Below are 27,617 nucleotides of genomic sequence, written 5' to 3'. Positions count from 1 at the left end.
GCCTGTCATGCAGCCCTTGCTGGCTTGCCAAAACTCAGTAAGCGGCCCTCCGCCCAAAATAATTGCCCGCCCCTAATTTAAGAGCATACAAATATGATTATTTGACATCAGCAGCATCAATATTCTGCATTGTGCAGAAGAAGGAACGAGGACAGGCATTAGTTCAAACTACCTGGAAACTCGAGACAGAGGCATGCATGGAACTGCCCAACCTTGTTTTAACCACAAAGCCATTCCTTTTGTGACATGTCACCACTCAGGCACCTGCTTTCTGCCCCTTACTGTGTGAGCTGAGGAACAGTAGAAGAAGGGGAGTAGAGGAGCTGTGATATCACTGCGTGTGTTCAAGCCTAGGAATATAGTGCCGTGGGGGATATTACAGAGCAGGGGAATCCCTTCAGGCCAGGTCTGAGTTATTTTCTTCTCTTTCATCTCAAATGCTTGTTATCACAGGAATGTTATGACACTGGCTTCTTACCAGCTGGTTCCTTGGGAACTCTGGTTTGAGTAAAGTCCCTCATCATAACATCCAGGCTGCAGAGAGAGATTTCCTGGGATTTTTTCCTGAGCTCTAGGCTGGGTCACTTGGATTGTTCTCGGAGGCCTTCCCACAAATGTTTGGTTGTGTGGCTGGGTTTGTTATTGTAGGGTTTTTTATGGGATGTTGTTGGAGAGTTTTTTCACCTTACAAAAAAGTGCCTGTAGTACCTATGTGCAATAGAAGAAAAAATGTAGGAAAAAATGGCCATTATGTATCAGCTAGATCCACAAATGGGACCAGAGCAGCACAAAAACACAGTGGCAGGATTAGGTCTCTTCCACAAGTTTTTAGTAGCCTCTGGACTGCACTGGAGAAGGCTGAGATGCGCTGTGGGGAGCAGACAGAGTTGTAATAGAGGAGTGGTGGAGTTCTAGGTGGAAGAATGGGTTTACCAAAGTCCGACTGTCTCATAGTTGCTGTTTGCCTTTTCTCAGGCTTTGCTCACAAGACACAGGTAGCCATCGCCAAAATGGGAGAAGAAGTAACCCTACCCTGCTGCTATGAAACACCCAGTGAAGACACCCCAAGTAACTACCGTGTCTACTGGCAAAAGAATGTCACAGAAGTAGTGATCGCTTATTCGTTTGGGACTTGGCTCCCAAATCCCCTTAACCGTTCCAGTCTGAACCAAAGAACCTTTGCTCTGTCAATCACCCAAGTGGAAATTTCAGATGCAGGAAGCTATGCGTGCATAGTTCAACGTGCAGGATCTGTCAAGCTCTGCGACCAGACTGTGACTCTTTCAGTTATAGGTAAGTAGTGTGTCTCAAGTCACTTAGAGCTTTTAATTAAAATGCCAAGGCTTAAGGTTCAAGGTACACAGCTAGGAGCATCACTGAGGTTGAGACCCTTTCAAGGGTGCTGTGGGGTGCCACACAATGTTAGCACTGTTAAGTGTGCAGACATGATTCATAAGATAAACCCAGTGATTTCAGATAGGAATCTTTAGTGTTAAAAGCATTCTGACCTGTCATAATCCTTCTGAGTTCTTTGCAATGGGAGAATTTCTGTTATTTTTCTGCACTCAAAAGAGTGACAAATAACAGCTGGCACTTTCTGAGGGGCCTTGAGCCTTTTGGGTGCCTCAAATCTATCAAGTGTGGGGGGGACCTTGAATCTTAAAAAAAAAAAAGGTTGAGAAACACTGGATTAGAATGGTTGGTCAGACCCAGTTGACCTCCAGGAGCCTTGGCATGGTGGGGCTTACTATTAGAAGGCTAAGGTGAGAGTTAGAGTCAATCCTGCTTCTGTCTCTGCCCTCCCCATCTGTTACTCCTGCCCTCCTTGTTTTTTCATGCTTGCCTCTGGCACTAAGAGTGGGTCTCTCCTCCCTCATGCCCGCATTCCCTGCCGTTCTAATCATCTCTTCAGGGAGATGTATATTGTAGGATCCAGTCCAGTGAGTTGAATCATTTGTATGCATTCCTAGATAACTAGGCTTCTGCCTTTTTCCCAGGGGAAGCAGAGGGCAGGATCCAGAAGCATAGGGAAGTGGGGTAAGTCTCTTATAATAGAGAAAGTCTTCTCTGCTGGGGAAGAAAGATGAGGTTGGGACCACCCCTCTGCTGCTTTTCTTGTTGAACCACAAACTCCCCAGAGATTCTCACAGCCTTCTAGGAGACTGGTCAGGACTCAAGGTCTGAGACATCAGAGTGTCTTGAGGTTAATCAGCTAGAGAGAACCAGTTCATGACACTAAGAAACACCATAGGTCCCTTTGCTCAAAACGAATCTGAATCTTGGAGGTTAGAAAAAGTTCCAGTCACATAATTTTCCATTAGTACGGCTGTCTGTGTGATGGTTTGTTTTCAGCCAAAAGCAGCAACACTGGTCTTTTTGTGTCTGCCTGGGAGTAGAAGATCTTCCAGGAAAGCCTTCTGTAGGCCACTGGATAAGCACTGGAAATGCTCACAAGTACCTTCATCCAGCTTCCCAGTCTTGTGAGGTTTTAGCACCGTTAGTCCCAGTCTTCCGTCAGCCTGTTAGTGCTTGTAGGCATGTGGAATCAGGATTCAAACAATCCCTGGTGTTCATGAATCCCTACAAGGAATCTCCCCTTTCCCGATCAGTGAGATCTGAGGTGACCAGAGAACATACTTTGTTAAATAGAGCTGTATTCCCAAAACATTCCCTTTCTTTTTTTTTTCTTCTTTTTTTCAATTTTTTTTCACACACAGCTTTGGAGAGCAAGATTCTCTATACAGCTGATTTGTCATCCCTTTGGGAATGAGATACAGTTGGTCACAGGGTGGGGAACAAACATTGTAGTCTCCTTCTTTTCTATCATCTCCTTGTTCTGGTAGGGCCAGGAGAATAGGTAGGAGAGATTGCAACAACCTGAAGGACAGAGGAGGGGGTCTACTGCTGAATGGACTGAGAGTGGGACAGAGGCTTTCAGTCCAAGACCACAGGTCTAAGACAAGGTGGCTGGAAGTTGCTACCAGATGATGACAGTTCACTGACCCTGTGTGAAGTGAGCCAGGACTTTTAGTCCAACTTCTGGTTTCAACATGATTCACCAAAACCACCACAGTAGATTGAATACAATATTAAGACCTGGGAGACATAGGATTTCCTCTTACTTCTACCCTTGTCTTGTTATGCAACCCTTATTTCACCCTTTCATGCTGCCCTTTCATCCCAACCTTTGTCTGTCTCCTCTGCTTAGAGTCTATAGTCTTTGGGGGCAGGAACTGTCTGCTGCTCTGCATTCGTACAGTGCCTGGCATAATGGAGCCCTCATCTCAGTCGGGGTCTATAGGTATGACAGTTTCACTGGTTCCCTTGCTGATGATCACAGTGGCAAAGCCGGTCTACAGAAAACACTAGAGTCTAACAGCTTGCCCCTCTGTCCACTAGAGATGGATCTGCCTGCGTAGGGTTGAGACTTATTGGAAGAGGTGAAAAGTGTAGGGGACACAGTTTGTGCTCCATAGCAAAAAAACTTTGTATTTTGTCATTCACACACAATGTTTTCTGTCTTGTACACATCTGTACAACAGAATATTAATAACCACCAAACTTGTAAAAATGAGGGCTTCATCATGCCAAGCACTGTGTGATTGCAGAGCAACAGGACCTCCCGGAAGAGCATCACAGGTTACCATATAGCAATAGATAGAAAGAACTATCATTTAACATGGCAGATAGTTAAATAGTACTTTGCCCTACTGCCCTACAGCAGACAGGGTAGAAACTGAAAGCAAATATGAGAATGCCATCTCCAGCTGAAAGTGCAGAGGGAATTCAAAGAGGCTAGAAAAGGGGGGATATAGTTACCCAGGAAGCATTTGAAGGAGTTCCTACAAGGAGTGGCATGGGATGTCTCATGATGGCAGGCTGTCAGGCCTGAAGTTTTGTGCCTCATTTGACAGAATGACAACTAAAGCTCTCTCACTACCTTTGCTCTAGCTGAGTTCAGCCAGCCAGCTATATCACTCAAAAAGCCATCAGATTGTGAATCAAGTGAGGTGGTGGTGAGCTGCTCTTCTTATGGGGGCTTTCCAAAGCCCAAAGTCTCTGGATTCTTCAATAACGTGTCCGTGGATTGGAACACCAGCTTAACATCTGATGCCAAAACCAGCCTCTATAATGTTACTGGCATGGCACGGTTCAATGTGACTGAAAATATGAATCTCACGTGTTCCATTGAGTACAGTGACAGGACCGTATCTGGAGAATACCCTCTGAGTAAGTTTTTCTTCTTTTTTTCCTATCAGTGACGTGTGGTAGATAATTAACCTGTGGGACGTGCTGAAGGGCCTATCTCTGAAAGCAGACAATACTTATTCTTATAAGTATTTAGTATCCTTTCCAACATAAAACTTGCAAGTGCTCTCATTCCTGCTTCAGGGTTTACTATTGCCAGCTAGAATCAGAAAGAAATTCTGCTTTTGTTTAGATAATGAGGTACCATAACTGTGCACAGCGTGGTAAAAAGTGAGTGATCAGATAACACATAGTTTTGTACCCTGAAAGACTTACAGTCGTGAGGCACAGGTGGAGACATACAAAGCAAGGCAGTGTGAAGAGTGAGAGGGGCAGCCATCCCAGTGTGAATGTTTCATGCTTGAAAGGAGTATGAAAAGGGATGGCTAAAGCCAGGGATCAAAAGAATTATAAGGGTGTTGTTTTAAAACAAGTCTCTAGGCCCAGTTTTCTGACCATGCAGATCAGGACATCCTCAAAGGAAGTTAGAGAGAGAGAATTATTCCTCTTATTTCTGGTGAATAGTACCCTACGTATTAAATAGTCCCACTGAAAGCACTGGAATTTGTTATGCATATAACATTCAGCTCAACCAAGGATCTTAGAATCTATCCCTTAGAGACTGTCATTAATTAGATGGACTTTCCAGAAGACAGTCATGCAGAAAAGTGATCCACTCTGTACTGCACAGAATAAGGGAGAAGAAACTCCCAGGAAAAAATAGTGGGGAGCATATCCTGCCTGGAACATAAAGATGGACAATATGCTGGAAGTAATCATACTGCCGGCAGAACAGTTGGAAGAATCTGACCAAAGCAATCACAGGACTCATGTACCCAGTAGTGATACCATAATGAAGGACCTTATTGTTGTGTTTCTGTTCTTTCCTTCTCAGCAAAACCAGACAACTGTGAATCATTTAAGGAGGAACCATCATCTCATGATGTTATTATTGCTTCAATTACAGTCCTATGTATTTTCTTTGTGGCCATTATTTTGCTGGTGAGGTACTTCAGATGTCCTGGTAAGTATATTTCCTTGTTTTGAGAAGTATATTCAGGAGAAATGGTCAAATATACTGTTTTCTGCACTCCTTTTTCTTGTTTTCCTTATCACAGAGCATATATCCATATCTCAGAGAGTAGGGTTTGCCTAAATTCTAGCGGCTCTCCAGATCCTAGATTGTCCTTTCATTTGCTATGGGGGCAGGAGTGCTAGAAGGAAGGAAGTTTGGCACCAGATCAGAACTCCTAGAGACTGTTTAGATCTGGAGAGGCTGGTTCATGCCCATTATTCTGCCTTGCAATGGATAAAGATGAACCTTTGCCAGGGTGAATGTGCTGTGCAATACCAAGTTTCAAAACGCAGTTGAGAACCTGCTGTGTCAAACAGACTTCTCCACAACCAAATCCTATTTGCACCTCCCTTGTCTTCCTCAGGAAAGCCTTGAGGCCAGTGTTACAAAGGTAATTAGGGCTAGATCCACGAAGGGGGACTTAAGCCAGGTAAAGCCTAACACTTAGGCATCTAAATTGCCAGTGGAATTCACAGCACCCCAGGATGGCTAGCGCATGCAGAATGCCAAGGACAGAGGTGTTTCTTAAGATGACTTCTCAGACACGTGAGCACATGTAACTGTCTACAGGATTTGAGTGCAAAGTCCTTTCTTTTAGAAGCTAAGGTAGAATGGATCTTTTCTGTCAGAACATGGCCAGAGAAGGTAATGAAGCTCCCATTTTTGTCAGGTAGTGTAAGACCTAGGCTTAGTTGCCTCCTAGGCCTGAGTGGGTTCAATGCATGTCCTCCATCCCTCAGGAAAAGCCCTAACCGCCAAGCTAGACACTATTCTGGGATGGGAGATGTTCCAATTTCTATATATACTTAAATATTTTGGGAGGGGCAAAGAAAGAGTGCAAAAAGAAAGGATTCCCACTGTTTAGCCTAGCAGTTAACTCTCAAAAAACATTTTGATGTTTATCTTGCTGGGATCAATTGACCCCTACTGACTTCCTGCCCCTGGGGCAGGGGGCTGGGCCCAATGAACTTGCGAGGTCCCTTCCAGCCCTAGTGTCTAGGAAATCTATGAAAGCACTCCCTTTTGCAGAGGACATGAATTCTAGTCTGTGCCACGCTCAGTATTTCTCTGTTTCAACTGAAGAAGTCAATGCTCTGAGAACACCTACCCCTGAGAAGCGCCTCAGGTAAAATATATAAACATGTGTCTAGTGGTGTGAGTCTCAGTGGGCATGAGCAATGCACAGAGCTGGTCAGCATGGTCAAGACTGAGGTACTTTTGGGCATGCCTGGAAGGAGACCTGTAGGTGCCCAGGAACATCAGCATTGGAAGCCTGTGCACTCCAGGGTACTCCTATGTACTCCATGTATTCCTATGGACTCCAGGGGTCTTTTCCAGTGACTAAGTCCCTGTGTGGATCTAGGCAACTAAAGATGCATTGTGTGGGGTTTACAAAAGTACTAAACTGGTTAGGCACCTGACTGCTGTTGGAAAGCCAATAGGAGCAGATGCTAATCTGCATCATTAGGCACTATGAAGAGCTGTGAAAATGTAGCTCTGGAGTGGGGATAGGTGGACCCTATAGTGTTTTCTAAAGATTACCCTACTAAGGTTTGTTGGGTCACAGAGATAGAGAGTTTTGGAGTCAAGAGTCCCTCAACAGCTGGTCTCAAATGGACTAGTCGCAGTGCCTTAAGTGTTCATAGGTAGCTGTGACAGCCCCCGGTGGGACAGGCAGTGGCACCCCCTGTGGAAGAGGTAGTTTTTTGCTTGGGCCTTCCACTGCTCCTGCTTCTAATTTTAAATGAGCTCTATTTGCAAGTAAAAGGATTTGGTTGTTTCCTATCTGCTGGTCCCCTGCAAAATCAGCCTGAGCTCTGAGGGTAGCTGAGCTATTTTCCTCCCAGGACCCTGTGACCCATAAGCAAGGCTTCATGGCAAAGTTCTGACTAGGCTTAAAACTTGAATAAATGTAGGCTGAGCAACAAGGTTCCTGGCAAGCTCTCCAGTCAGAGTGCTGGGACCAGGCCACCAAACTGGTTTTCAACTGGAGGTTGATCAGCTTCTGAAAGGGACCATGTGGTATGGTTGCCTGTGGTAGCAGGAGACTGGCCTCAGGCCCAGGTTTAGCATCTGATGAAATAAGCTGTCTCTTAGGAAAGCCTATGACTGGACCAGTTAGTCTCCGGGGTGCCACCCTACCTTGCCTTTGGTCAAGTCTAGGTTCATCATAATACATACAGGCAGCACATCTGCAAAGTAGAATGATGCTATTTTGCACTTTATTGCGCAGTAAGCATTCATGTCTACATGTGGAGATGCTTACTGTGCAGTAGTTGGTTCTAATCATGAGTAAATTTGCTACCTGCAAATGCAAGTAGCAGATTTATTTGAGGTTACGTACTGCGCATGTAGATGCCTGACCGGGAGCAAATATGCTCCCAGTCAGCTGGGCAGCAGGGGGCAGGAGATTTGCTCCCTGCCCCCAGAAGCTGTCTGCTGCTGGGGCACCACCAGAGCCTGGGTGGGAACAATATCCCCCTATCCCAACAGCAGGGAGCTCCCAGCCCCTTCTCCGCAATCATGGGGCCACCCTTATCTCCCACCCTGAGTCCCACAGTCATGGGGCCTAGGCTGGGAGATCCTTCTCTCCCAACGCCAGCTCCATGGTCATGGGTCCAAGATCCTCCAAGATCGCAGGGCTGGGGCTGGGAAAGAAGGATCTCTTCGCCTGAGTCCTGTGGTCATGGGGCCAGCACTGGGAGATTCTTCACTACCAGCCCCTAATCCATGATCTTGGGGCTGGGGCTGGGGCTGAGAGAGAAGGATCTCCCAGCGCTGGCCCCGCAACCATGGAGCCGGCGCTGGGAAATAAGGATCTCCCAGCCCTGCCCCATGATTGCAGAGTAGGGGCTGGGAGCTCCCTGCTGCTGGGGTAACGGATAGTATTCCCACCCAGGCTGTGTTGGCAGAGCCTGGCCCAGCAGCTGGCAGCTTCTGGGGGCAGGGAGCAAATCTCTCCCCCCCTGCCCCCATGGAGCTCAGGCTAAGAGATAAAGGTCTCCCAGTGCCAGCCCCATGAAGGATCTCCCAGCCTGGACCCCATAATTGTGGAGCAGTGGCTGGGAACTCTAGGCTGCTGGGACAGGGGGACATTGTCCCTGCCTAGTCTCCAGTGGCAGAGCCCACCCCAGCAGCAGGCAGCTCCCAGGGGCAGGGAGCAATGTCCTAGCCCCTGCCAGGAGAGCCTGGACCACCCCCTGGCTGCTGCAGGTGCCCATTACAGGGCTGTACAAAGTGGAAGCAGTCTGCTCCTAGGAGCAGAAAATCTGCTTCTGCATCCCTGCATGTGTAGATATGTACCTGAGAGAGTTTACTCTTGAGTAGTTTAGCTGAGAGTAAATTGCTCCTGCATTATTTACACATGTAGATGTACCCACTGTTTACTTTCTGCCTTCAGTATCTACGCTCTGTCACTCTGTGAGACAGGACCCTGGATTAAATGGACATAAGGTCTGACTCAGTAAATGGCAGCTGTTATGTTCAACCATGTTAAAAAAGAACGGAACTTTGCTGAAGGAAGCATTTGGACTTAGCACAATGGAGCATACTGGAAATCCAAGTGCTTAATAAGGATTCTTCTCTTTCTTTTAGCCTGTGAACATGTGCGGAGTTCTTACAATGGTACTAGTCAGCCAACAGCAACAGAAGATGAAACCAAAATGAGCACAAAGACAACAATGTTCCAGTTCTGCACAATGACATCTGAAACATCTTCCTTCTGATGAGACCACATTAGCAGGTAAGGCTCCATACCATTTTTTATAGCATAACAGACTGTGCAGTACTGTGTGTTGGCAACGTTAGGACACATGGCATTTGGCTGCTCTGTGATCCAGCACTATTCTTTTCTGGGGTCAAAGCAGCCAGGCAGAACTGGACAGGTGACAAGTTCTCTACTGGACCTGGTAATGGCTCCCAGCTAAGGTGCCACAGAGGTTTTCTGGTTTTTCTACTTTAAAAATAAACTTGATTCTATCTCGTTTTTTTCTTTTTTTTTCAACCATACTCTCAGCTGACCCATAGATTTGGTTTCTGTTGCAACTGAGAATTCTGCCCCCATAATTGTCACAGCACTGACACTGTTAGTGCTAGCTTTCCCCATAAGTACAGCCACAATTTGCTTCAGTTGCAGAGAGGAAAGGTGTTCTTGGTTTCCTTTCTAGTACTGCACCCAAGTTGGGCAGTTGTTACAAGAAAGATGGGTTTACTAGGCCACAAGGATCCTCAATCCTGTTCATTTCACACACATTACAACTGAGAGCTATGTGTTGCTTGCCATTCAGGATGCAGACAGAAGTGACATTTGTTGCACGATCAGCCCGGTGAAAGCACTCTACAGCCATGCCATGACACATGCACGGCTGCAGAGCACTCTAAAAGTGGTCAATCACATAACAAATTAACCCTCATCAAACGAGGGATCAGATGAAGATGTTCCACTTTAGAGTGCTTTAGGGAACTTCTGTTCCCTAGGGTCAATCTGTCACATAATGCAGCCCCACCCTTAGTGCTGTCTGCAGGAAGGGAAGGGGGAGAGGGGAGGGGAGCAAGCTGTGGATTGGGGTTTGTCCAGCCTGAGCTGGAGAGGGAGGTGGGTGGATTGGAGTCCCCCCTTCGTGCACCCCTCCCCCCAGCTGCCCTTCCCTCCAGCTCAGGTAAGGCAAATCCCAGCCCGCAGCTCACTCTCCATCCCTTCTCCCCCCCTCCCCTCACTGCAGACAGCACTGGAGCTGGGGAGGAGGGGGGCTAGGGGAGAGAGGCTGCAGGCAGGCTCCTTGGGCTCGATCAGCTCCAAAGTGGAGCTCACTTTCCCCTCAAACATCTCTTGGGTCAAGGGGACCACTCTAACCCATGGCGCTTTATGTAAAGCACCATGAGTTACAGCAGGGGCCTGCATGTCTGTCAGCACCTTCAGTTGCTATCAGTTTGAACCAGATTTGATCCTTTCAGTGATAGTTAATCTCTCACTAGCTCCATGTGCTGCTTTATTCCCTAGAATTACTGGTGAATTGCTTATAGGCCATATACCTCTCCTGTCTTGTCAAATGGCCAGAGGTTGGTGTTGAGCATAAGGTTTATGGAGGATGGGGTGTTGAGGAAGGGGGGAAACTGTGAGGAAGTAACACTGTCTTTCAGAATAAGGATCCCAAATGCCAGTCCAACTGCAAGGCACCTCCCTGTAAGCTTGCCTTTTCAGCAACTTGGGGGAAAGAATTTTCTGAGTTTCCCAGAAATTTGTAGTGAGGGATTTGATAGTATAAAATCCTATCAAAAGCCTAAGGTATGAAACGTCTTCCTTAGGAGCTCAAGAGGGCCACGTTTTCAAAATGCAACATATTTTTCTGATACTTCATGGGATCAAGTCAAAGGTGCTTGGGAAGAGGCTGGGTCAAAGTGGGGCTCTCAAGTTGGGATGATGCCCTTGTACTTCTGTGTTGGATTTTGGAGAAAGAAAGATTCCCAGCAGCACTTTCTGCAGTCAGTTTTGTGGCCCCTAGGGCCCCCTCTATACTGTTGATTTAGGACTTGAGTTAGAGCTGACTCTTCCCCCAAGGTTTCTGGCTCATAAGCAGACAGTCAAAAGAGAGAACGGTAAATGCTATCAAGGCTCAGAACTAAATGTGTCTAATATGTTGCTTCCAAGACACTGTTATACTCCTGTGTGTACAACTGACCCTCTTGGATGGGGCTGGAAGTGCTCACCATTGTCTTAGGTCCTGTATCCCAAATAGGTTTTCCTTTGGGTTGAGGCAGTGGGGCCTGTGCATTAAGTGCTCACTATTACTGTGACTACTGTTTTAGAGCAGGTGGATCAGGGTTCAAGTCCTGCTGTCAGCACAGAGCTCTGAACAGCCTGGGTGTCCTGCACACTAAAGCAAGGAAGCCCCATGGCATCATGGATTTGTCACTGGGCTCGTACTTGTGGTTCTGGTAACTGAAAGGCTTGGAGATACTTTCGAGAATGAGAGAAGGGGAAAACTACTGTATTATCTACTTTTCTCATTTCCAAACCTACCACCCACTCATGCTGCCCTATGGGGAAGGCCCTGCCTGGAACAGATACTAAAGCCTTATTTAGCATGAATTTGGGGGAGTTTTGTCAGCACTGTTCGACAGTGGGAGTTCACCAGCTGAATAAATCCATTCCACCATATTCCTCTTTCTTATAACGTCCCCTTGGCTTTTTTTATAATGGCTTGGTGATTCCCAGTCCCACTGCATGGAATGGTTGCTGTCTGGTGGGTGGAGCAGGGAGTGGCTTTGTCAGAAGTCCCAAGATCATCTACTGCTGCGGCTGAACCCAAGGCAGTTCTCTCTGCCCTGTGTGGCTGTGAGGCACGAGCCACAGCCCTTTGTATGTTAAATAGCTCGGCTTGCCTAGAAGGAAATCTCTTTCCATGCACCCCACAAAATATAACCAGAACCAAACACTGACCCAGATTCTAACCCAAAATATGGTGCTTATTGAGGCCTGCACACAGCTCTTCTCTTTCATTATTGCTCCTGGAAGTAGGAACTATCACATGGTCTGCAGGCAGATCCTATTGGGTCTTACATTGTTGTATATATTTAAGAGTTAAAACTGAACCCTACCCTTTGTGTCTCTTCAGGTCTCTTATCCTCGGTGCCCTGCACTGCATTCTCATTGTCCTCCATGACTGGTGCTTATTCCATAGATCCTTTGACTCTTCAAGAGGAGGACAGAGTAGAAGGTAAAATCTACTCAAATGGACGGGGAAGATGTCTTTTGTGAATAAAAAGCCCCCTACAGGAGCAATAGGAGGGTAACACGCCAGGACCCTGCCTCTGCAACCCCACCCTGAGGAAAGCTCTGTTTCCTTGGTGAGCCGCAAGAAGAAACTTCAGCAGCATCCTGATGCTCCAAAATGCCACCTGCTTCCTCATAGCTTGGGATGCTTGGCTTTGCTGCCTCTGGGGTTAAGGTGAGGACGGAGGTTTGCCACATCAACCTCACTCCTTTAGTGAGAAGGCACTGGGCCTTTGGAAACTAGATTCCAACATGCAGTCTCCAAGCACAGGTTGGGCCTCTGTGGTACAGCCGCAGGTAGCTATTGTCTGCTCCATTCATGCCTGGCCCGTTGGGTTCTGACACTTTGCTAGTGCAATTATCGGGCTACGATTTGTGACTGCAGATGTATTGGAGGACTTGGGTGCTCTTTCTCGAACAAGGAAGCAAAGTTCAGCTCCTACTTAGGAAAGAGCAAAGCAGAGATGGGAAAAAAATATGCTTATTTCAGTAACCATAACTTAATGCAGACTGGAACATTATGCATATGCTGACAGCACAGTCACCAGCCAGCTAACAAACACACCTACTTTGCAGCGCTTGTGAACTTTTCACTCAACAGACAGGCTCCTCCAACCAGTGAGCCAACATGCATGTCCTTTAGCTCATACAAAGGAGAGCCCAGATACTCAGGGGCATGCCTGACATGTCCCAGCCCACTGGGTGCGACTGGATTTGCAGACAACTGCCTTGTTCCACGCATTTCCCATCAGCACTTGTTCTGGTGTCCTGTGCACATGCACGATCACATCACTCCACAGGTAACCCACAGGAATGTAACATGAGGCAATGTAAGATTGTCAACATAAGATTCATAATGTTTAGCTTTAAAAACTCAGGCTGTTGCCCTCTAGTGCTGGGGGAGGTCAGCTATCAATAAAAATGCAGTGGCCCTTGTTACAACAGGTTCTCCACAGTGCCAGGGAAGAAGGGTTTCTATTGGTCTCCCATAGGGAGATGAGCAGTATAGGACTTCCCTTGCTTGGAATGAAATGGTTCTCATGGTCTTTGCCCCCCTATATTGAGTCAGAAGCTGAAGCATGGTCAAACCTCGCTGGACTCTAGCACTGGATAGGACCTACCCACATCCTGTCTGTCTGATTTTATTCCCTACTGTGTAGGAAAGAGACATTTCTCATTTTAAAGGGAAAACCAGAACCTAAGAGATTTCTTGCACAATGGAACTAACTTCATTTGGCCCCAGCTTGTCCATGGTCTTTCTTTGCTCTGCTGTTAATTCTATGTTATAGCTTCACCCAACATATTCTGCAGCCATGGGTAAGCTTTAGCCAGGAGCTGAAGGTCAGTAAAATGGATGCCAGCTGGGAGAAGGGTTGCCAAAAGCACCACTTGGGTTGCTTGGATCCCAGGCAGCTATATGCGGGCACCTGCCAGCAAGTGTACAGCAGAGGTGCAACGATTAAATGTTCCAAATCCCTTTCTTTCCTGATAAAAGGTGGATGCGAGAGAAATTAGTGGAGGGAACAAGGATAAAAACAAAGGTGGGGTATAATAGAGCAGTGGGAGACCAACCTTTTTGGCAGGTATGCCACAAACTTAGCCCTGCATCCTTCCTGAGTGCTACTCAAACCCCCTTCCCCTGCCTAATTTGCTGCTCTGTTTTCTATCCCCAGCTCTGTGCTCCCTACCCAATCTGCTTCCTGTCAGATCTGTTGCTCTTTCTGCCTTATCTGTTGCTGTGCTCCCTGTCCCCGCCCTGATCTGCCACATAGAAAGACTGACTATGCTACTTGTGGTATACGTGCCAAATCTGAGGGGAGTGAAAAATTAAGGTATGGCAATTCTGCATGGCCCCCCTCTACCACCAACCAAGCTGCTCGTTTAGCTACTTCTACTCCTTCCCCTTGGTGTCCTAAGTTTGGAGCTGCTCAATATTCCAAGTGGAGACTTTAAGGAAGAGACTGCACTGAGAGTGGCTGTTAGGCCACAAACTGCTGCTGCTGGAAAGGAGATGGTACCCAAGCACTGCACAGGTTTTGACCAAACACCAGTGCAGTGAAGCACTTATACTCACTGGCTGACCAGATAGGTTACTCTTGTGCCATGCCACAGCCACAGCCAGCGTACCTCAGAGTGCCAAATAAGGCACCATTGTGACTAGGGACAGCTTTATACAATGGCATCTCAAAGAGTTGGTGCAGGGTGGGTGGGTGAAATGGGTTCCCTTATTCTTTATTTACTTCCTAGCTCCCTGCTGCTCTTGACTTCCATAGGTGGCAGGCAGGCGCCTGCCATTGCTAAACATCTACCTTTTCACTTCTATACCTGCTTGTCAACTTGTATCTTCGTGCCTGCTTTCATACCACTCTGTGCATTGCCCCACACTTTGAGCCTGCTCTCCTCCAGAACATCTTGTTCCATGATGCAGCCCATTAAAGCAAGTATGGATAGGCTCCCATACAACCTTCTTCCTCAGGCTGTTCCATGCTTGATCTGTGATCCTAACAAAAGGTCTCTGAGGGGAGGGCTTGTCTTCTGTATAGTGATCTCTTCTGTAAAATCGCCACAGGCCTGTAGGATTGTGAAGTACAGTAACTCCTGACTGATACGGAATTTTGTACTGACAGAGTTGTAATAGACTTAAGGTTTGATTATTTTTCTTGTAAAACATGATCCATGTTTTCTATTGTCTCACGCTGTTTTCAGTGAATTGCAAACAAGTGGTTTCCATGAGACCTTTTCAGCTTGTTTTGTGCCTGAACCTTTCACATCTTAATTTTTGATAAGATATTAATTGTATTAAGAGTAAACTGTACAATTAGTTTCTTCCTCTTAATAATAAAAAACACATGCTCTACATGCTGGGAAGTGATGTCTTTTGTCCTGTTACTTACTCCTCCAACAGCTTAGAGCTATGCCGTTGTATCTGCTACAACGGTGTAAGTAGTGTAGGTCACATCAAGCTGTAATATGAGGTGCCCATCATGAGCTAGACTGGCCTCAGGTAACTTCTCACTGGTTGCTTGAAAATTACACTGGAATACCCAGGGAGTGCCGAGGCTGAAGCCCCAATCCTGCAAGTACCAACAGCAACTGGAGTCAAAGGTTGCAGCATCCCTTAAGTCAGGGGTGGCCAACATGTGGCATACATGCCATGAATGGCATGGGCAGCCTCTGTGTATGGTATGTGACAGACTGAGGAGGTGACATGCAACAGCACACTGGCAGATAGGGCAAGGAGCAGAAAGCAGAGCAGCAGATTGTGCAGGGGCAGGGGATCAGAGTGGGACTCAGGGAGGGTATAGGGCTAACTCTGCCAAAAGGACTGGTCTTAGGTTAACAAATGTCACATAGCAAGAACCAACATCCACTCAGCAACACCCTCAGTAGCAAGTTGAGTGGATTGGCCAAGCTGAAGGGCACAGAGACCATTCCACCAACATTAGCTGGTGCTCCTGGAGCAGCCTCAGCAGGGGCCAGAACAGCTTGCAGTTAATCTTCCTTCTAACCACAGAAGTGGAGTCCTTCACACAACATGGAGCTGCAGCACACATGCGCTTGTGCTGTTCTCCTGCCACTGTATTAGCCATGTAAGTGAAGAGCTAGTCTTCAGCTGTGCAACATCCCATCTTTTGCCAACAGGAATAACTTATTTGAAAAGAAGATGCAAGTTCAGAGCCAGCTTTTCTCTTCCCATTCTAGTCAATGGCTTTGTTAGAAGAAAAAAGGAACTACATAGAAATGCTGACTTTACAGGAAACCCAGCAAGAAGGGTGATTCTGTTTCTAAACACCGACAGACCAACTGCTAATATGGGAACTTGACAACGCTAAGGCACAGTATGGCCAGGCATTTGATTCTCACCACCCTGAACGAAGGGGGGACAAGGGCAAAATATATCAATGGAAAATGGGAGGTAAGCTCCAATTATTTTCTCAGAAAGTGTGTCACCATGCAAGAGGCCACACACACACAGGAAAATGAGCATCAATCTTAGTCATTGCACAAAGGTAACTGAAAAGAGGAAGAGGCATAATGAGACTGAGGTACATGCTGCTCTGTCACCACAAAAAAGCAAGCTGTGGGGGTGTGGGATGTTTGGTAGGCAGGCACCAGCAAAACCATAGGTGGGCATGGGAAAAAAGAAAGCTAGTCAATGACTAAAAGTAATCTTAGCAAGGGCCTACACTTCTTTGGCTGGAAGGACGTGTTGGCTGCACTGGGGAGTTTAAACTGGGAGGGGGGCAAGGGCTGAGAATTAAGCTGCACCAAAGCAATACACATTTCTCCCTCTGTGGTAGAGCAGGGGGAGAAGAAAAACAAAGCCCAACCAAAAAATGCATTTGTCTCCTTCTGCAGTACCATGTTTAACAAACAAAATGCTCCTTCTGGAAAATATGAAAAGTAGGCGCTTATTAAAAATGAGGCAATGTGTCCAAAAATCTGGCTTGGGTGCATGGGATATGCTCTGCTAAAGGAGCTGTGCAGCTGTTACCAACCACCCTGGGGAAGGAATAATATTTGGGCATAACTTAGCGATAATAGACAACTGGCTGAACTTTTGTAAATGGAGCCATAAAATCATTCCAGGGTCAGGGAGCATTAAGTGCCAGAGGCAGAGAAGAGCTTGCTCCTGATTTCAACCTTGTTGGGTATTTTACTCCAGTTAAACAGAATGGGGACTTGCACTTACAACCCTTCTGCCTAGCACAAAATGGTGAAGGAAGACGTAATTCTTACAGCTACAGGTCATTATTAATTCAAATCCAGTCCAAATGTTCATTTCATAGTGCTACCAGACTGCCATTGGATCATACCAGTGAGAAATGAGGTTTGCACTTACTCGGGCTTCTTGTTACTGAATTATAGTAAAATCTGAATGGGGCTGTGAGACTTGACTGCCCACACCCCTACTGATGAGCTTTGATGAACCTCACTCATGAGCTATGGCTCATACCTTTTCGCCAGAACTAATACCACATGGGCAGAGCAAGAGACAATCCTAGAAGACAAGGTCTACACAATATTATTTAATTTTTTTTTTGTCTAAACAACACTCTCAGTCTTTCCTTCAGGATGATAACATGATTTGTAACTTAGTTAGGGAGTATCTTTGCCCCATAATGCCAATCCCTCCAGCCAACAGAAGCATCATCCTTGCTGTAGGACCCCCTCCAGAAGGATGTTCTTTATGTGAGAATCCCAAAGCCTGTCCTCTCCAGAAAGCCTGATTCCCTCCCTCAGCCTCAGTTGTAACATACTCCAATCATGATCACAGCCAAGTCTCTATTACTGTGAGCAGCCTGACCAGACCCACTCAGCAGACTTCTTCAACCCACAGCATTGGTCCCACCAGAACAAGGCTAAGATGTGTTGAAGGGATTAGCACAGGGGTGGGCAATTATTTGGGCTGAAGGGCCACACAGGGAGTTTTGATGAGCTGTCACGGGCCAGGTCAACACTCACCTCCCCCCCGCAACTCACCAAAAGTCCCTATGGGGCTTTGGCTGGGCAGGGAGGAGTGCTCAGGAGCAGGATGCACATGATCTGCTCTGTGCATGCCCTACACTGTGGGGCAGGAGTGGTGCAGGGTGTGTGCAGCAGTACTTGCTCAGTGTGTGGTTGGCCCTGTGGAGCTCTGCATGGGGCTGTCCCCCACCTAGGGCAGCCCATGCCGAGCTCCTGCCCACACCCGCCAACCCTGACCCAGGCCCTGGCCAGTGTGCGGCTTCAGGTGGGGTTGTTCCTGGTGTGGCTGCAGCTGGCCAGGTGCTTCTCTGCTCCCCTCATCTCAGCAGGAGCTGCCAGGCTGAAGCTTCTCCCCCCACCTGGCCACAGTGTGGGCAGGAGTGGGAGAAGCCATCACTGGAGGGAGGGGGAGCAGAGCAGCACCTGGCTGGCTACAACTGCACTGGGAACAGCCCCACCAGAAGCTGTGCGCTGGCTGGGGCCTGGGCCAGTGGGGCTGTTCTGCTCCCTTTGTTTCCAGCTACAGCTGCAGCTACTGCTCCTACTGCACTGCTCCAGTTCCTGGCTGCCTACCACCCACTCTGCCCACCCAGCATGATAAGCAGGGATCCTGGTTTTCTCCGATTTAAACCAAATATTAGGAATTAAAAAAAAAAATCCACATTTTTCCATGATTAAAATGAAACATCACTAATATATAGATACATATATATATAATAGTGTTTCATTTTAATCATGGAAAAATGTGCATGGCGTGGGGGTTAAACCAAAAATTGGGGATTTTTTTTTTAAATCAGAGAAAAGCAGGATCCCTGGTGAGGAGCAGCCACCGGTGGGTGGGTGGAACAGATGGAAGCTGGAGTCAGAGCCCCACACACTGGGGCAGGAGCCACCCGGCTGAAGCTTTCTTCCCACTTGCCCGCATGGAGCAGCACAGCAGAAGCAGGAGCAGGAGCCGCAGCTGGAGGCATGGGAAGCAGGAAGTTCCACCAGCCCTGGCCTTGCCAGCACATTCAGCTTCTGTTGGGACTGTTCCTGGCGTGGCTGCAGCCAGCTGAGTGCTGCTTAGCTCCCCTCACCTCCAGCAGTGGCTCCCCATCCCACTCTTGCCCCTGCTGCGCTGCTCCAGGTGGGGGTGGGACAATATGCCCTCATATTGTCCTACTCCTCTCCCAGTTGTGTACATTAGCCATCATTGGGAGCTGGCGTTTCTATTTCCCCAGGCTCTCTAACATTCTCTGTGCCAAGATTCATGGTCATCATTTGTGGCTGTCAAAAGCAGAAGGGACACACTGATTCATGCCAGCCTTTCAGTGAAGATGTCAGAGGTCTACATCCAGAATTGAATTAATTCTTATCTTCTGATGGCAGAGAGTTCTCAGGCAGATTAAGCAATTGTTGAATCCTCTTGGCATCTTCCTCCATGCCTCTCTCATTATCCCTTTCCATTTCTTCCAAGGCAATTTCCACTGAATTAAGCCTGGCTTTCCTTAAGGACAGAAAGAAGACACTATGAGTACAATTTATAGTGTTGTAGTCCGAATACCTGCGTCTGCTGCAAATTGAAGAAACACTCCTACCCCAACAAAATTCCAGCTAGCCTTTTGGTTTTGGCACCAATTGCCAGTTTTAATGAGTCATTCCATCAGCATCAGGGAAAATAGCTAGGTTCATGTTTTAACTCGCTCTTTCTCCAGGCTGCAATTGACTGTATGATCAAGACTATGGTATAACTGGGAGCAAACAGTTGAAACTGAACAGAAGAAAAATTACGTGGATTTGGAAAAGCAGGTCCTGATTATGGTATTAGTGGAGCAGCTTTCTGGTGAGACAGCAGTGAAAATATCACTGCTTCAAGACAAAGTTGCAAAATACCATTGTAAGGACCAATCCTGCTACAAATTCAAACACATATACTGGCAGATGATAAACTGCAGCACTGACTAGCACTGGATAAAAATCACAGGGGTATATAAAACACTGAGAAGCCAATGGGGGGAGCTGGGGTTGGGAAAGGAGATAGCCCATTAGCAAACTGCTTTGTGAGAATCAGCCTGACAAATGAAAAAGTTGGACCTATAGGACAAGATCCACTTCTGGTGAGTGATACAAATTCACCAAGATAAAAGACTGCACTGTTCCTTACCACTCTGCTGCCTTCTGCTCATACAGCTCCCTTTGCTTCCTCTTCCGTCTTTCCACCATGGTTTCTGGAGACAGCTTCTGCATTCCGACCATTAGTCCTCCTGCAGGGATGCTATGATGCAGAGGAGACAGAGGAAGCTACAAGCAAGCCATCGAGAGTACACAAATAGAAGCAGCTTACTGGCAACAGATAAAGAGGCGTGCGGGGGCCAGTCATTGATCAGTGATGCATAATCACCATTAATGTTCATACCAGTTTGTTGTCTAAGCCATTTCCTCTCTAGTAACAGCTACCCAACGAAGCTCAAGGAACACAGAGCCTTCCTTTTCATCTGCAGTGCTTTGCGGACACTCACTAAGATTCATCACTGAGCAAGGTAGGTCAACATTATCAATATTTTACAATTAAGGAAACAGGTGAAGAGAAGCTACAGGCTGAATGCACAAAAGGACTTCGATACCTGACCTGCCACCTAACTGCCCCATAGGTATTTACGCCCAAAATTTAGATCCTCAAACCCTCTACCACCCCCCATGCCCGTTAATTTCCCTCTAACTATGGAGGTGCCTTGTTTTTTTTCAGTCAAGCTCCTGATGCATTTGGTTCTGGGCAGACCCAGAGCTCCCTGTCTCAACAGTGCTGAGCAGGGGGCATTTGCTCATGCCTATGTCCTGCCAGTGTCCCCAAGGCAGGTACTCCTCCACCTTTCCATCCTGCAAGGTCCTATCTAAAAAGCATTCTCTGAGTACACCCCAGGACTGGACTGCAACAAAGAGCCAGTGGATATAAGGAAGGAAACACTAGATGAGTGCCCTGAAAACACACTCACCATTTCTTTCTGGCCCAATGAATAGTTCCTTTAAAATGTATCAGCTTTAAAAGGAGGGATGAGAAAAGCCCTCCTCAGAACACCCCATACCCTGGAACCTGGGGAAACGGGCAGCAGGCTGGAATGCAATCATGCAGAGAAAGGAACAGAATATTGGGAAAGAGCTCCTACTACCCAGCTATGAAATATAGGCAGAGACACAATCATGACCTCCTACTCCAACACCTGCTAGTCTCATTCCTGGTTGTGACTCTTGAGCAGAGACAGATGCCTCCACACAGTGCAAGTCTCTAAGTCCTTGAGTGGAATAGCTCTGAAGACACATCCCTCTCCCTCAGCACTTCCTAACAGCAAGCTTAGACAGCTGCTGGTTCAGTGTGCCGGCTTTTGTGGATGCCACGTTTAGGTGCATGTATTTTATGCAGCCAGGATCCCTCAGAGTACATAACTTGAGGCCAAGGATTCTATTTTCCCCTTACTGCCTAGAAATTAGCCATGCACTGCTCAGAGCACTGCAATGCCTTTTGTGGACCTACCCCTCAGTGACTCAACCAACTAGCTACATGGGGAGCCAATGCTGAAGCTGAGAAGGAAGCCAGGATTCCTAGTTCATCTCCAGCTCTTGACATCAATCAACACAACTCCTTAAGTACATGCTTCATCTTTCAATTCTGGCCAACTATTCTGAGATGCAGACGGGAGCATAAAATGGGATGGTCATGATTACAAAACTACAGATGCAAGTATAATTGCTTTCCTGTTTTAATACCATTAAAACAGTAGTAATTGAAAAGGTCCAAGCAAGGAATCTACACTTATTCAGCCACTGCTAAGAAAATGATGTGTAAAGCACAGGGTAAAAAAACCAAAAACGGACGGGGAGACCGAGAAAGAAATTATAATCCCAGAAGGGATCAACAAGTCCAGCAGGGGTTAGGGTGAGCAGTTTTCTGTAGCCACTTCTATGATTCAAGGTTTGGTTTGTGAGGTCATCAACACACACCAGCTAAAGTATGTAATTCTGACTTTGGTCATAAATATGCCACGTGTGTAACTTACCTTAACAGTGCCCCAAAGATGCTGCCCACTGCAAGGCCACGCAGGCCCACATGAATTCTGAACAGGCCTCCTGTAAGGGCTAAGATACACAAATACTTGTCAAAGCTAAGGCCAGCAATGGTTCAATCAATGTAAAGGGCCAAATCAACTCAGGCAAGACTGAAAAGCAGCTGGGCTCCCGCTGCCATACTTCCACTATGGACTAGGATGGGGCCAAACTAAAATGTTTGCTTTTTTTAAAAGAAAAAATCTGTAATTTCTATGGTACTAAACATAATACAAGATTCTCCACTGTTCTGAAAGACTCCCAAAAAGCTCTAAGAATTAAATACAAGAACCCTCAGGTCCACCCACCTCTGCAACAGACCTTCCCTAGGGTACACCACACAATTTGTTCAACAGCAACTAATAACACTATCTAACAGTTTAAAGTGAGGAATAAAAATGTGTCCAACTAGAAAGGCTTGTGTAAAGATACAAAGCAGGATCCTTTAGATATGTTGCTTAGAGCAAACATTGTAAGCAGCAGTATTAGGTGGCAATGAAGAGAAGGAAGGCGGTATTACCCACACATGACTGGAGTTCTAATGCTCATTTTTCATTTTGGTTTCAAAAATGAGTTATGCGTGAATCCTTGAAACAAACTCCCCAAGCATTTTTCACTAAAGAAATACATCAAGTTTCCAAAAATTAACTGAGGCCCACAACTCCCCAGTGGGTTAGGAAAATGTCACTGCCCCTATATTACAGAGGCATGGTAAAGTTAAATAATAATTAAGCAAGGTTACAAAGTGAGTCAGTAGTAGGATAGGAAATGGAACCTAGAGCCCTGACTCCCAGTGGTCTGCTGTAATCACAGGTTGCACTCATAAACCAAACAGAATATGAAAATTAGGTAATCTCACCTCCTGCTGCAACATAATGACTGAAGCTGACTTTATCATAGTACAAAGACAGGCCGGTGCTTGCTGTCCTGAAACAATGGGGCACAACCAGGTTAACAAACAAGCTTGACCAGAGACAGCAATATCAAACCCACATAACAGGTTCATTGAACAATGGGGAGCTAACATGTTGGCTCACAACATGCTCCCTGTTGTCTTTCTGTGCAGCACATGCACAGCAGCCGCAAATGTTTTGACCTCAAAAGTCTTATTGAATGTTGCAGTGCAGCCAATATGGGGAAGCAGCATGGTCTATTTGTAATTTTATAAACAAAAAAATCCCAAATTTTTCAATCATAATTTAAGAAATTATATGAAGTCTGCAGTCAGCAAGTGAGGTCTGAATGTGAAGTTACCCATCTTAACAGCATGTCTTCATCACTTCCCAGATGCCCATGTTAGAGCTGGACAAGTGGTATGTAACACCCGGTGGCCTTGTCTACACATGTATTAATGCACTGTAGTTAATGTGCATTAAATCTAATACCTCCAGGCACCTATACACAAATACAGAGGCTGCTCTGATGTGCTGGAATTCCAACATGTCGGAGTAGACTCAATTAACTGAGTCTGCTGAAGCATAGCAACTATTGCGCTCCAGCAGCCTCCTGCATCTCATGCACCAGTGTCCCCAGGTTTAAAAATGGCAGTGGGGGCACTTGAACTAAAGCTTATTTGACCAGCTTTAGTTCAAGTGCTCCTGCTGCCTTTTTTAAGTCTGCGAATGCTGATACACGAGACACGGCAGCATTTTAATTAGAGCAGCTCTCAGAGCAGCTCTAGTTAAAGTGCTCCTCCCAACACCCTGGAGCATGTGTAAAAATGCCCTCTACTGTGAGGTATTAGGAAAATGTGCATTAGCCTGGCTTAATGCGCATTAACTAAAGCGAATGCTTTTTAAGTAACACTTAATGCGCATTAGCCTCTTTTAATGTGCATTAAATAAAAAGCATGTTTTTGTGACGCTTTAATGTGCATTAAAATAGGCTACTGAGCATTAAAGCGCACATGTAGATGTGTCCTCCATTGTGAGGTACTATGAAATTGTACATTAGCCTGTCTTAATGTGCAATAACTAAAGAGCATGGTTATTTAGTGACGCTTAATAAGCATTTGCCTATTTTAATGCACATAACTAAATGGCACACTTTCAGTGATACTTTAATGCACATTAAAATAGACTAACATGCATTAAAGTGCATGTGTAGATGCACCCAGTGTCTCTAAGTTCTGGGTGAGGATAAAACAAACTTTTTTGTTTTAATAGCTTGTTAGGTTTAAAATTAGGAAGAAGGGCAGGCAGAAGAAATTTTGTATTTGGGTTCTTAAAACGCATTTGAAATTCTCTCTCAAAATGTCATGCCCCAAATAACTACAAAATAGCTAAAATATATCACATGGGCTTTTCAAAAAAACCTAGAGTAAGAGAAAATGATTAAAGAAAAAAGATACATCACACCAAACAGTGGGGGAGAAGTCTGGTGGAAAGCCACAAGGACATGTGTGAGGTCCAGCATAATTCAATGTAAGCAAAATTCTAGGAGAGGAAGCAAACAGTACGTCAATGACGTCTGAAAACAGCACTGAACTGGGAAGAACCACAAAAACCAATCATATCAAGGAGGAAATATGAAAAGGAAGATAGACAGAAAAACAAAATTGGCTTTTACTGGGAAATAACGCTAATTATTGCCATGAGTAAGAAACAATCCAAAATGCAACTCTAATGGGAGAGAGAAACTTTGAAACAGTAGTACTAACAGAGACTTCAGAATGATAATGGGCAGCAAAACAAATAGGATCTTATGGTGTAATGCATTTGCAGACAAACTTGAAAAGCAAGGCAGCTGTGCTCCTGCTCTTGTAAGCCTTTGGTGGACCACAGCCTAGAAACTACATTCAGGTATGAAAATTACACTACCAGTTAAGATACTGACAGACCAGGAAAAAAAAAATCAAATTGAGAAATGTAACAAAAATGATCAGCAGGAGTATTTATGGGAGAAAAAATTAAAGGACTAAATATATAATATCACCAGCATGACCAACTGGTGACTACAGGAAAATTGTCTGTTTTGAAGTAAATACTCAACATGGAGTAGAATTATTTTGGAGTGGTCAAATGGGGTACACATTAGGAGTAACAAGACACAATTCTGCAGAGGAAATTTTAGCCTGGGCAAGAAGGAAATGTAACAGATGAAAGATTCTGACAGTCTCCCAAGGAAATGCTGAATGTACCACTGTTTCAGACAGTGAAATGAAACCAGACAAAGCACTGAAGCACTGTAAGTGTAGAAGGAAGCCCTCTGGCCAATACAGGCATGAACTAGATGCAACCTAACAGGCCTGCTCTAGTTCCATTTTTTTAATTTTGTATTGATTTTTATATATCCAGATAAGTGCAATATAATAGTAAACACTTTATAATGATTACATGTATTTATGCAGTATCAAGATAGACTCACTATTAATATAATGAATCAAGCAATAGAGAATTATTAGCAATTTCTTCTGCAATTATCAGCACACCCTAGGGTTATATGTTCAGTCAGTCTCTAATCCTAACATGCAAGCACATGCATTAGTCCTTCCCTCATCAAAAGATGATTACTCAACATTGAAAAAGTGGGTAGGTGTTGTTATCACATTAATAGATCCTGAAAGCAGAATACAGAGGGTCAGTCCTTATTCTGCTTAGGTAACTATGATATCAATCCCTGAGAGAGACAAGACAGGACCCTAAATTCATGGCAGGATTTAAAAAAACAATTTTGGTTTATGCATCTAATTTATATAATATCATTTTTAAGATGCATATGTAGAATTCAAAAGTCAATGAAAACTGATTTGTGTTTAATGCTTTTAAAACTCAGGTCCCAACTACAATTTTGAGACCTGTTGGGACCCATTTTTGAAAACACTGACCTTGCTCTACAGTTATGTAAGATCTCACATCCCGGTCTGGATTAGTTCTCTCTCCCTTGATCACCCACTCCTGAGTTTTAATATTTACAAAGCTTTGCACCATATTTTCACTGTATTATTTAAAACTGTATTTAATCAATTAATCTCATGATTCAGGGCTTCTACCAATCACCGGCAGGGCCCAGAAGGATTTTTCCTCCTTGGAGCTATAACCTGGCTCTTAGCTTTTTTCCCCCTAAACCTTCCTCTGAAACATCAGAAATTAACCACAACTAGGGATGGGATACCAGGGGAACTAGCACTCCTAATAATACTGCGAATGCTTTCAAGTGTCTTGCTCACACGCTCAGAGTTAAATCATCCTACAACAGTCCCCTTTTCCACACTGTTCAGGTGCTGGGGTGGCTGATCATTTTAGTCTGTGGTTCTACAAACATCTAGGACTATCCTTTTAGGGTTAGAGAAGAAGGAAGCCAAGAAGAGACTTGAGAGCTGCAGTATAGATAAGATACTGCAATGGGGAAAGGAGGCCAGGGATTGTTGGGCTGCAGTGTGGTGGAAAAGACCATACCAGAGAATCAATTATGAGGTATTAAAGTTGTGAAGGAAGGTTGGAATACAACGTACAACATATGAGCTTGTTGAACGTCTGTAAAGGTAGGGCAAGAGGGTGGTTGACTTGTAGTCTGAGGTGAAGACAACCCTACAGGGGAGGATGAGGTCGGGGGGAGCCTCGGAACACCAAACCAAGTGTCGCCCACAAGACAGCCCAGCCAAGACTGACAACGAGTACAAGAAATACCCAGGTAAGAGGCAGGGGCCCGGATAATCCTGGGATTAGGGGGGCGGTGCGTACACCTTCAGGAGGCCTTAAATGCCTATACACTAATCCTCGTAGTACAGGGAACAAGCAGGACGAACTTGCCCTCCTGCTAGCTAACTCAAACCCAGACATAGCGGGGCTCACTGAAATGTGGTGGGATCTAACACACGACTGGGTGGTGAACATCAAGGGCTATAGGCTGTATAGGAGGGGTAGAACAGGGAGGAAAGACAGGAGTGTGGCACTCTATGTCAAAGAGCAGTTAACATCCTCAACGAGCAGCACTGGATCAGAGGAGGGGCAGACTGAAGTGCTCTGGGTCAGAATACAAGGGGGTCGGGGAAAAGGGACTTAACAGTGGAGGTCTTCTACAGACCACCCAACCAGGGAGAAGAGCTAGACCAGGAATTCTCAGGTCAGCTCGCAGAGGCAGTTAAGTCAAAGGATGTGGTCATCATAGGTGACCTAAGCTATCCCGACATTTGCTGGGAAGAGCAGTCAGCCAGGACTGACCGCTCACGTAAGTTCCTAGTCAAGTTACAGGACCTCCATCTAACCCAGGAGGTGCACAGTCCCAGCAGGTGAAAAGCCTTGTTAGACCTGGTCCTGGCCACAAGCAACGACCTGGTGAGGGGACTGCAGGTGCTTGATCACCTGGGCAACAATGATCATTGCTTATTGGAATTCACCATCCAGCGCAGGGTGTCAAAGGCCTGCAGCAAGGCAGCAGCCCTGGACTTCAGGAGGGTGGACTTCAGTGAGCTAAGGAAACTAGTCGGGGAGGCACTGAGGTCCCGGAGGGTTGGGGACTTGGGAGTCCAAGAAGAGTGGTCGTTCCTGAAGGAGACGATCCTCCAAGCCCAAAGGGTGGCAATCCCAATACGGATCAAAGGGGACAAGAGTACTCAAAAGCCCCCATGGCTCACCAAAAGCATACAGGAATGTCTCAAAGCTAAAAAAGAAGCATACACCCAATGGAAGGGAGGGGCCATCACCAGGGAGAACTATACCTCCATTGTTCAGGATTGTAGGGGGGCTGTTAGGAAGGCCAAGGCGGAGATGGAACTGGGACTAGCGACCCGGATCAAGGATAACAAGAAATCCTTTTTTAAATACATAGGGGGTAAAAAGAAGGTACCGGGTAACGTAGGACCTATGCAGGACACACTAGGAAATCTGGTGGTCTCACCAGATGACAAAGCTAACCTATTTAACTGTTTCTTTGCCTCCATTTTTCTGAGCAGGGACCAGGTCATCCCCCCTCACTGGGATCCCTGATGGTCCCAGGAGAGGCACAGCCAGGCCCAGGGTCAGTAAGGACCGA

The 27,617-nt window shown here is 46.0% G+C and overlaps 2 protein-coding genes across 3 annotated transcripts in view; one reads left to right on the top strand and one right to left on the bottom strand.

Moving 5' to 3' along the window:
• CD80 (CD80 molecule) overlaps positions 1 to 13,654 on the top strand; it is a 66,368-nt gene extending 52,714 nt beyond the window's left edge. For both annotated transcript variants that reach the window (XM_019525696.1, XM_019525695.1), the window contains 5 exons: positions 976 to 1,293; positions 3,952 to 4,230; positions 5,144 to 5,272; positions 8,918 to 9,065; positions 11,938 to 13,654. In XM_019525696.1, the coding sequence (XP_019381241.1) occupies positions 976 to 1,293; positions 3,952 to 4,230; positions 5,144 to 5,272; positions 8,918 to 9,048 (857 nt within the window). In that variant the 3' untranslated portion in view covers positions 9,049 to 9,065; positions 11,938 to 13,654. The remainder of the gene's footprint in view (positions 1 to 975; positions 1,294 to 3,951; positions 4,231 to 5,143; positions 5,273 to 8,917; positions 9,066 to 11,937) is intronic.
• A 4,708-nt stretch (positions 13,655 to 18,362) lies between these two features.
• TIMMDC1 (translocase of inner mitochondrial membrane domain containing 1) overlaps positions 18,363 to 27,617 on the bottom strand; it is a 22,404-nt gene continuing 13,149 nt past the window's right edge. The window contains exons 4-7 of the mRNA XM_019523903.1: positions 22,504 to 22,571; positions 21,599 to 21,677; positions 19,711 to 19,821; positions 18,363 to 19,053 (exon numbers count right to left, since the gene is read on the bottom strand). Of these exons, the coding sequence (XP_019379448.1) occupies positions 18,912 to 19,053; positions 19,711 to 19,821; positions 21,599 to 21,677; positions 22,504 to 22,571 (400 nt within the window). The 3' untranslated portion in view covers positions 18,363 to 18,911. The remainder of the gene's footprint in view (positions 19,054 to 19,710; positions 19,822 to 21,598; positions 21,678 to 22,503; positions 22,572 to 27,617) is intronic.

The sequence above is a fragment of the Gavialis gangeticus genome, unplaced genomic scaffold, assembly GCF_001723915.1.
Source record: "Gavialis gangeticus isolate Ggan-Ray unplaced genomic scaffold, GavGan_comp1, whole genome shotgun sequence".
NCBI classification, from domain to species: Eukaryota; Metazoa; Chordata; order Crocodylia; family Gavialidae; genus Gavialis; species Gavialis gangeticus.
Note: the sequence above shows the minus strand (reverse complement) of the source record. Positions and strands in the feature narration are given on the sequence as shown.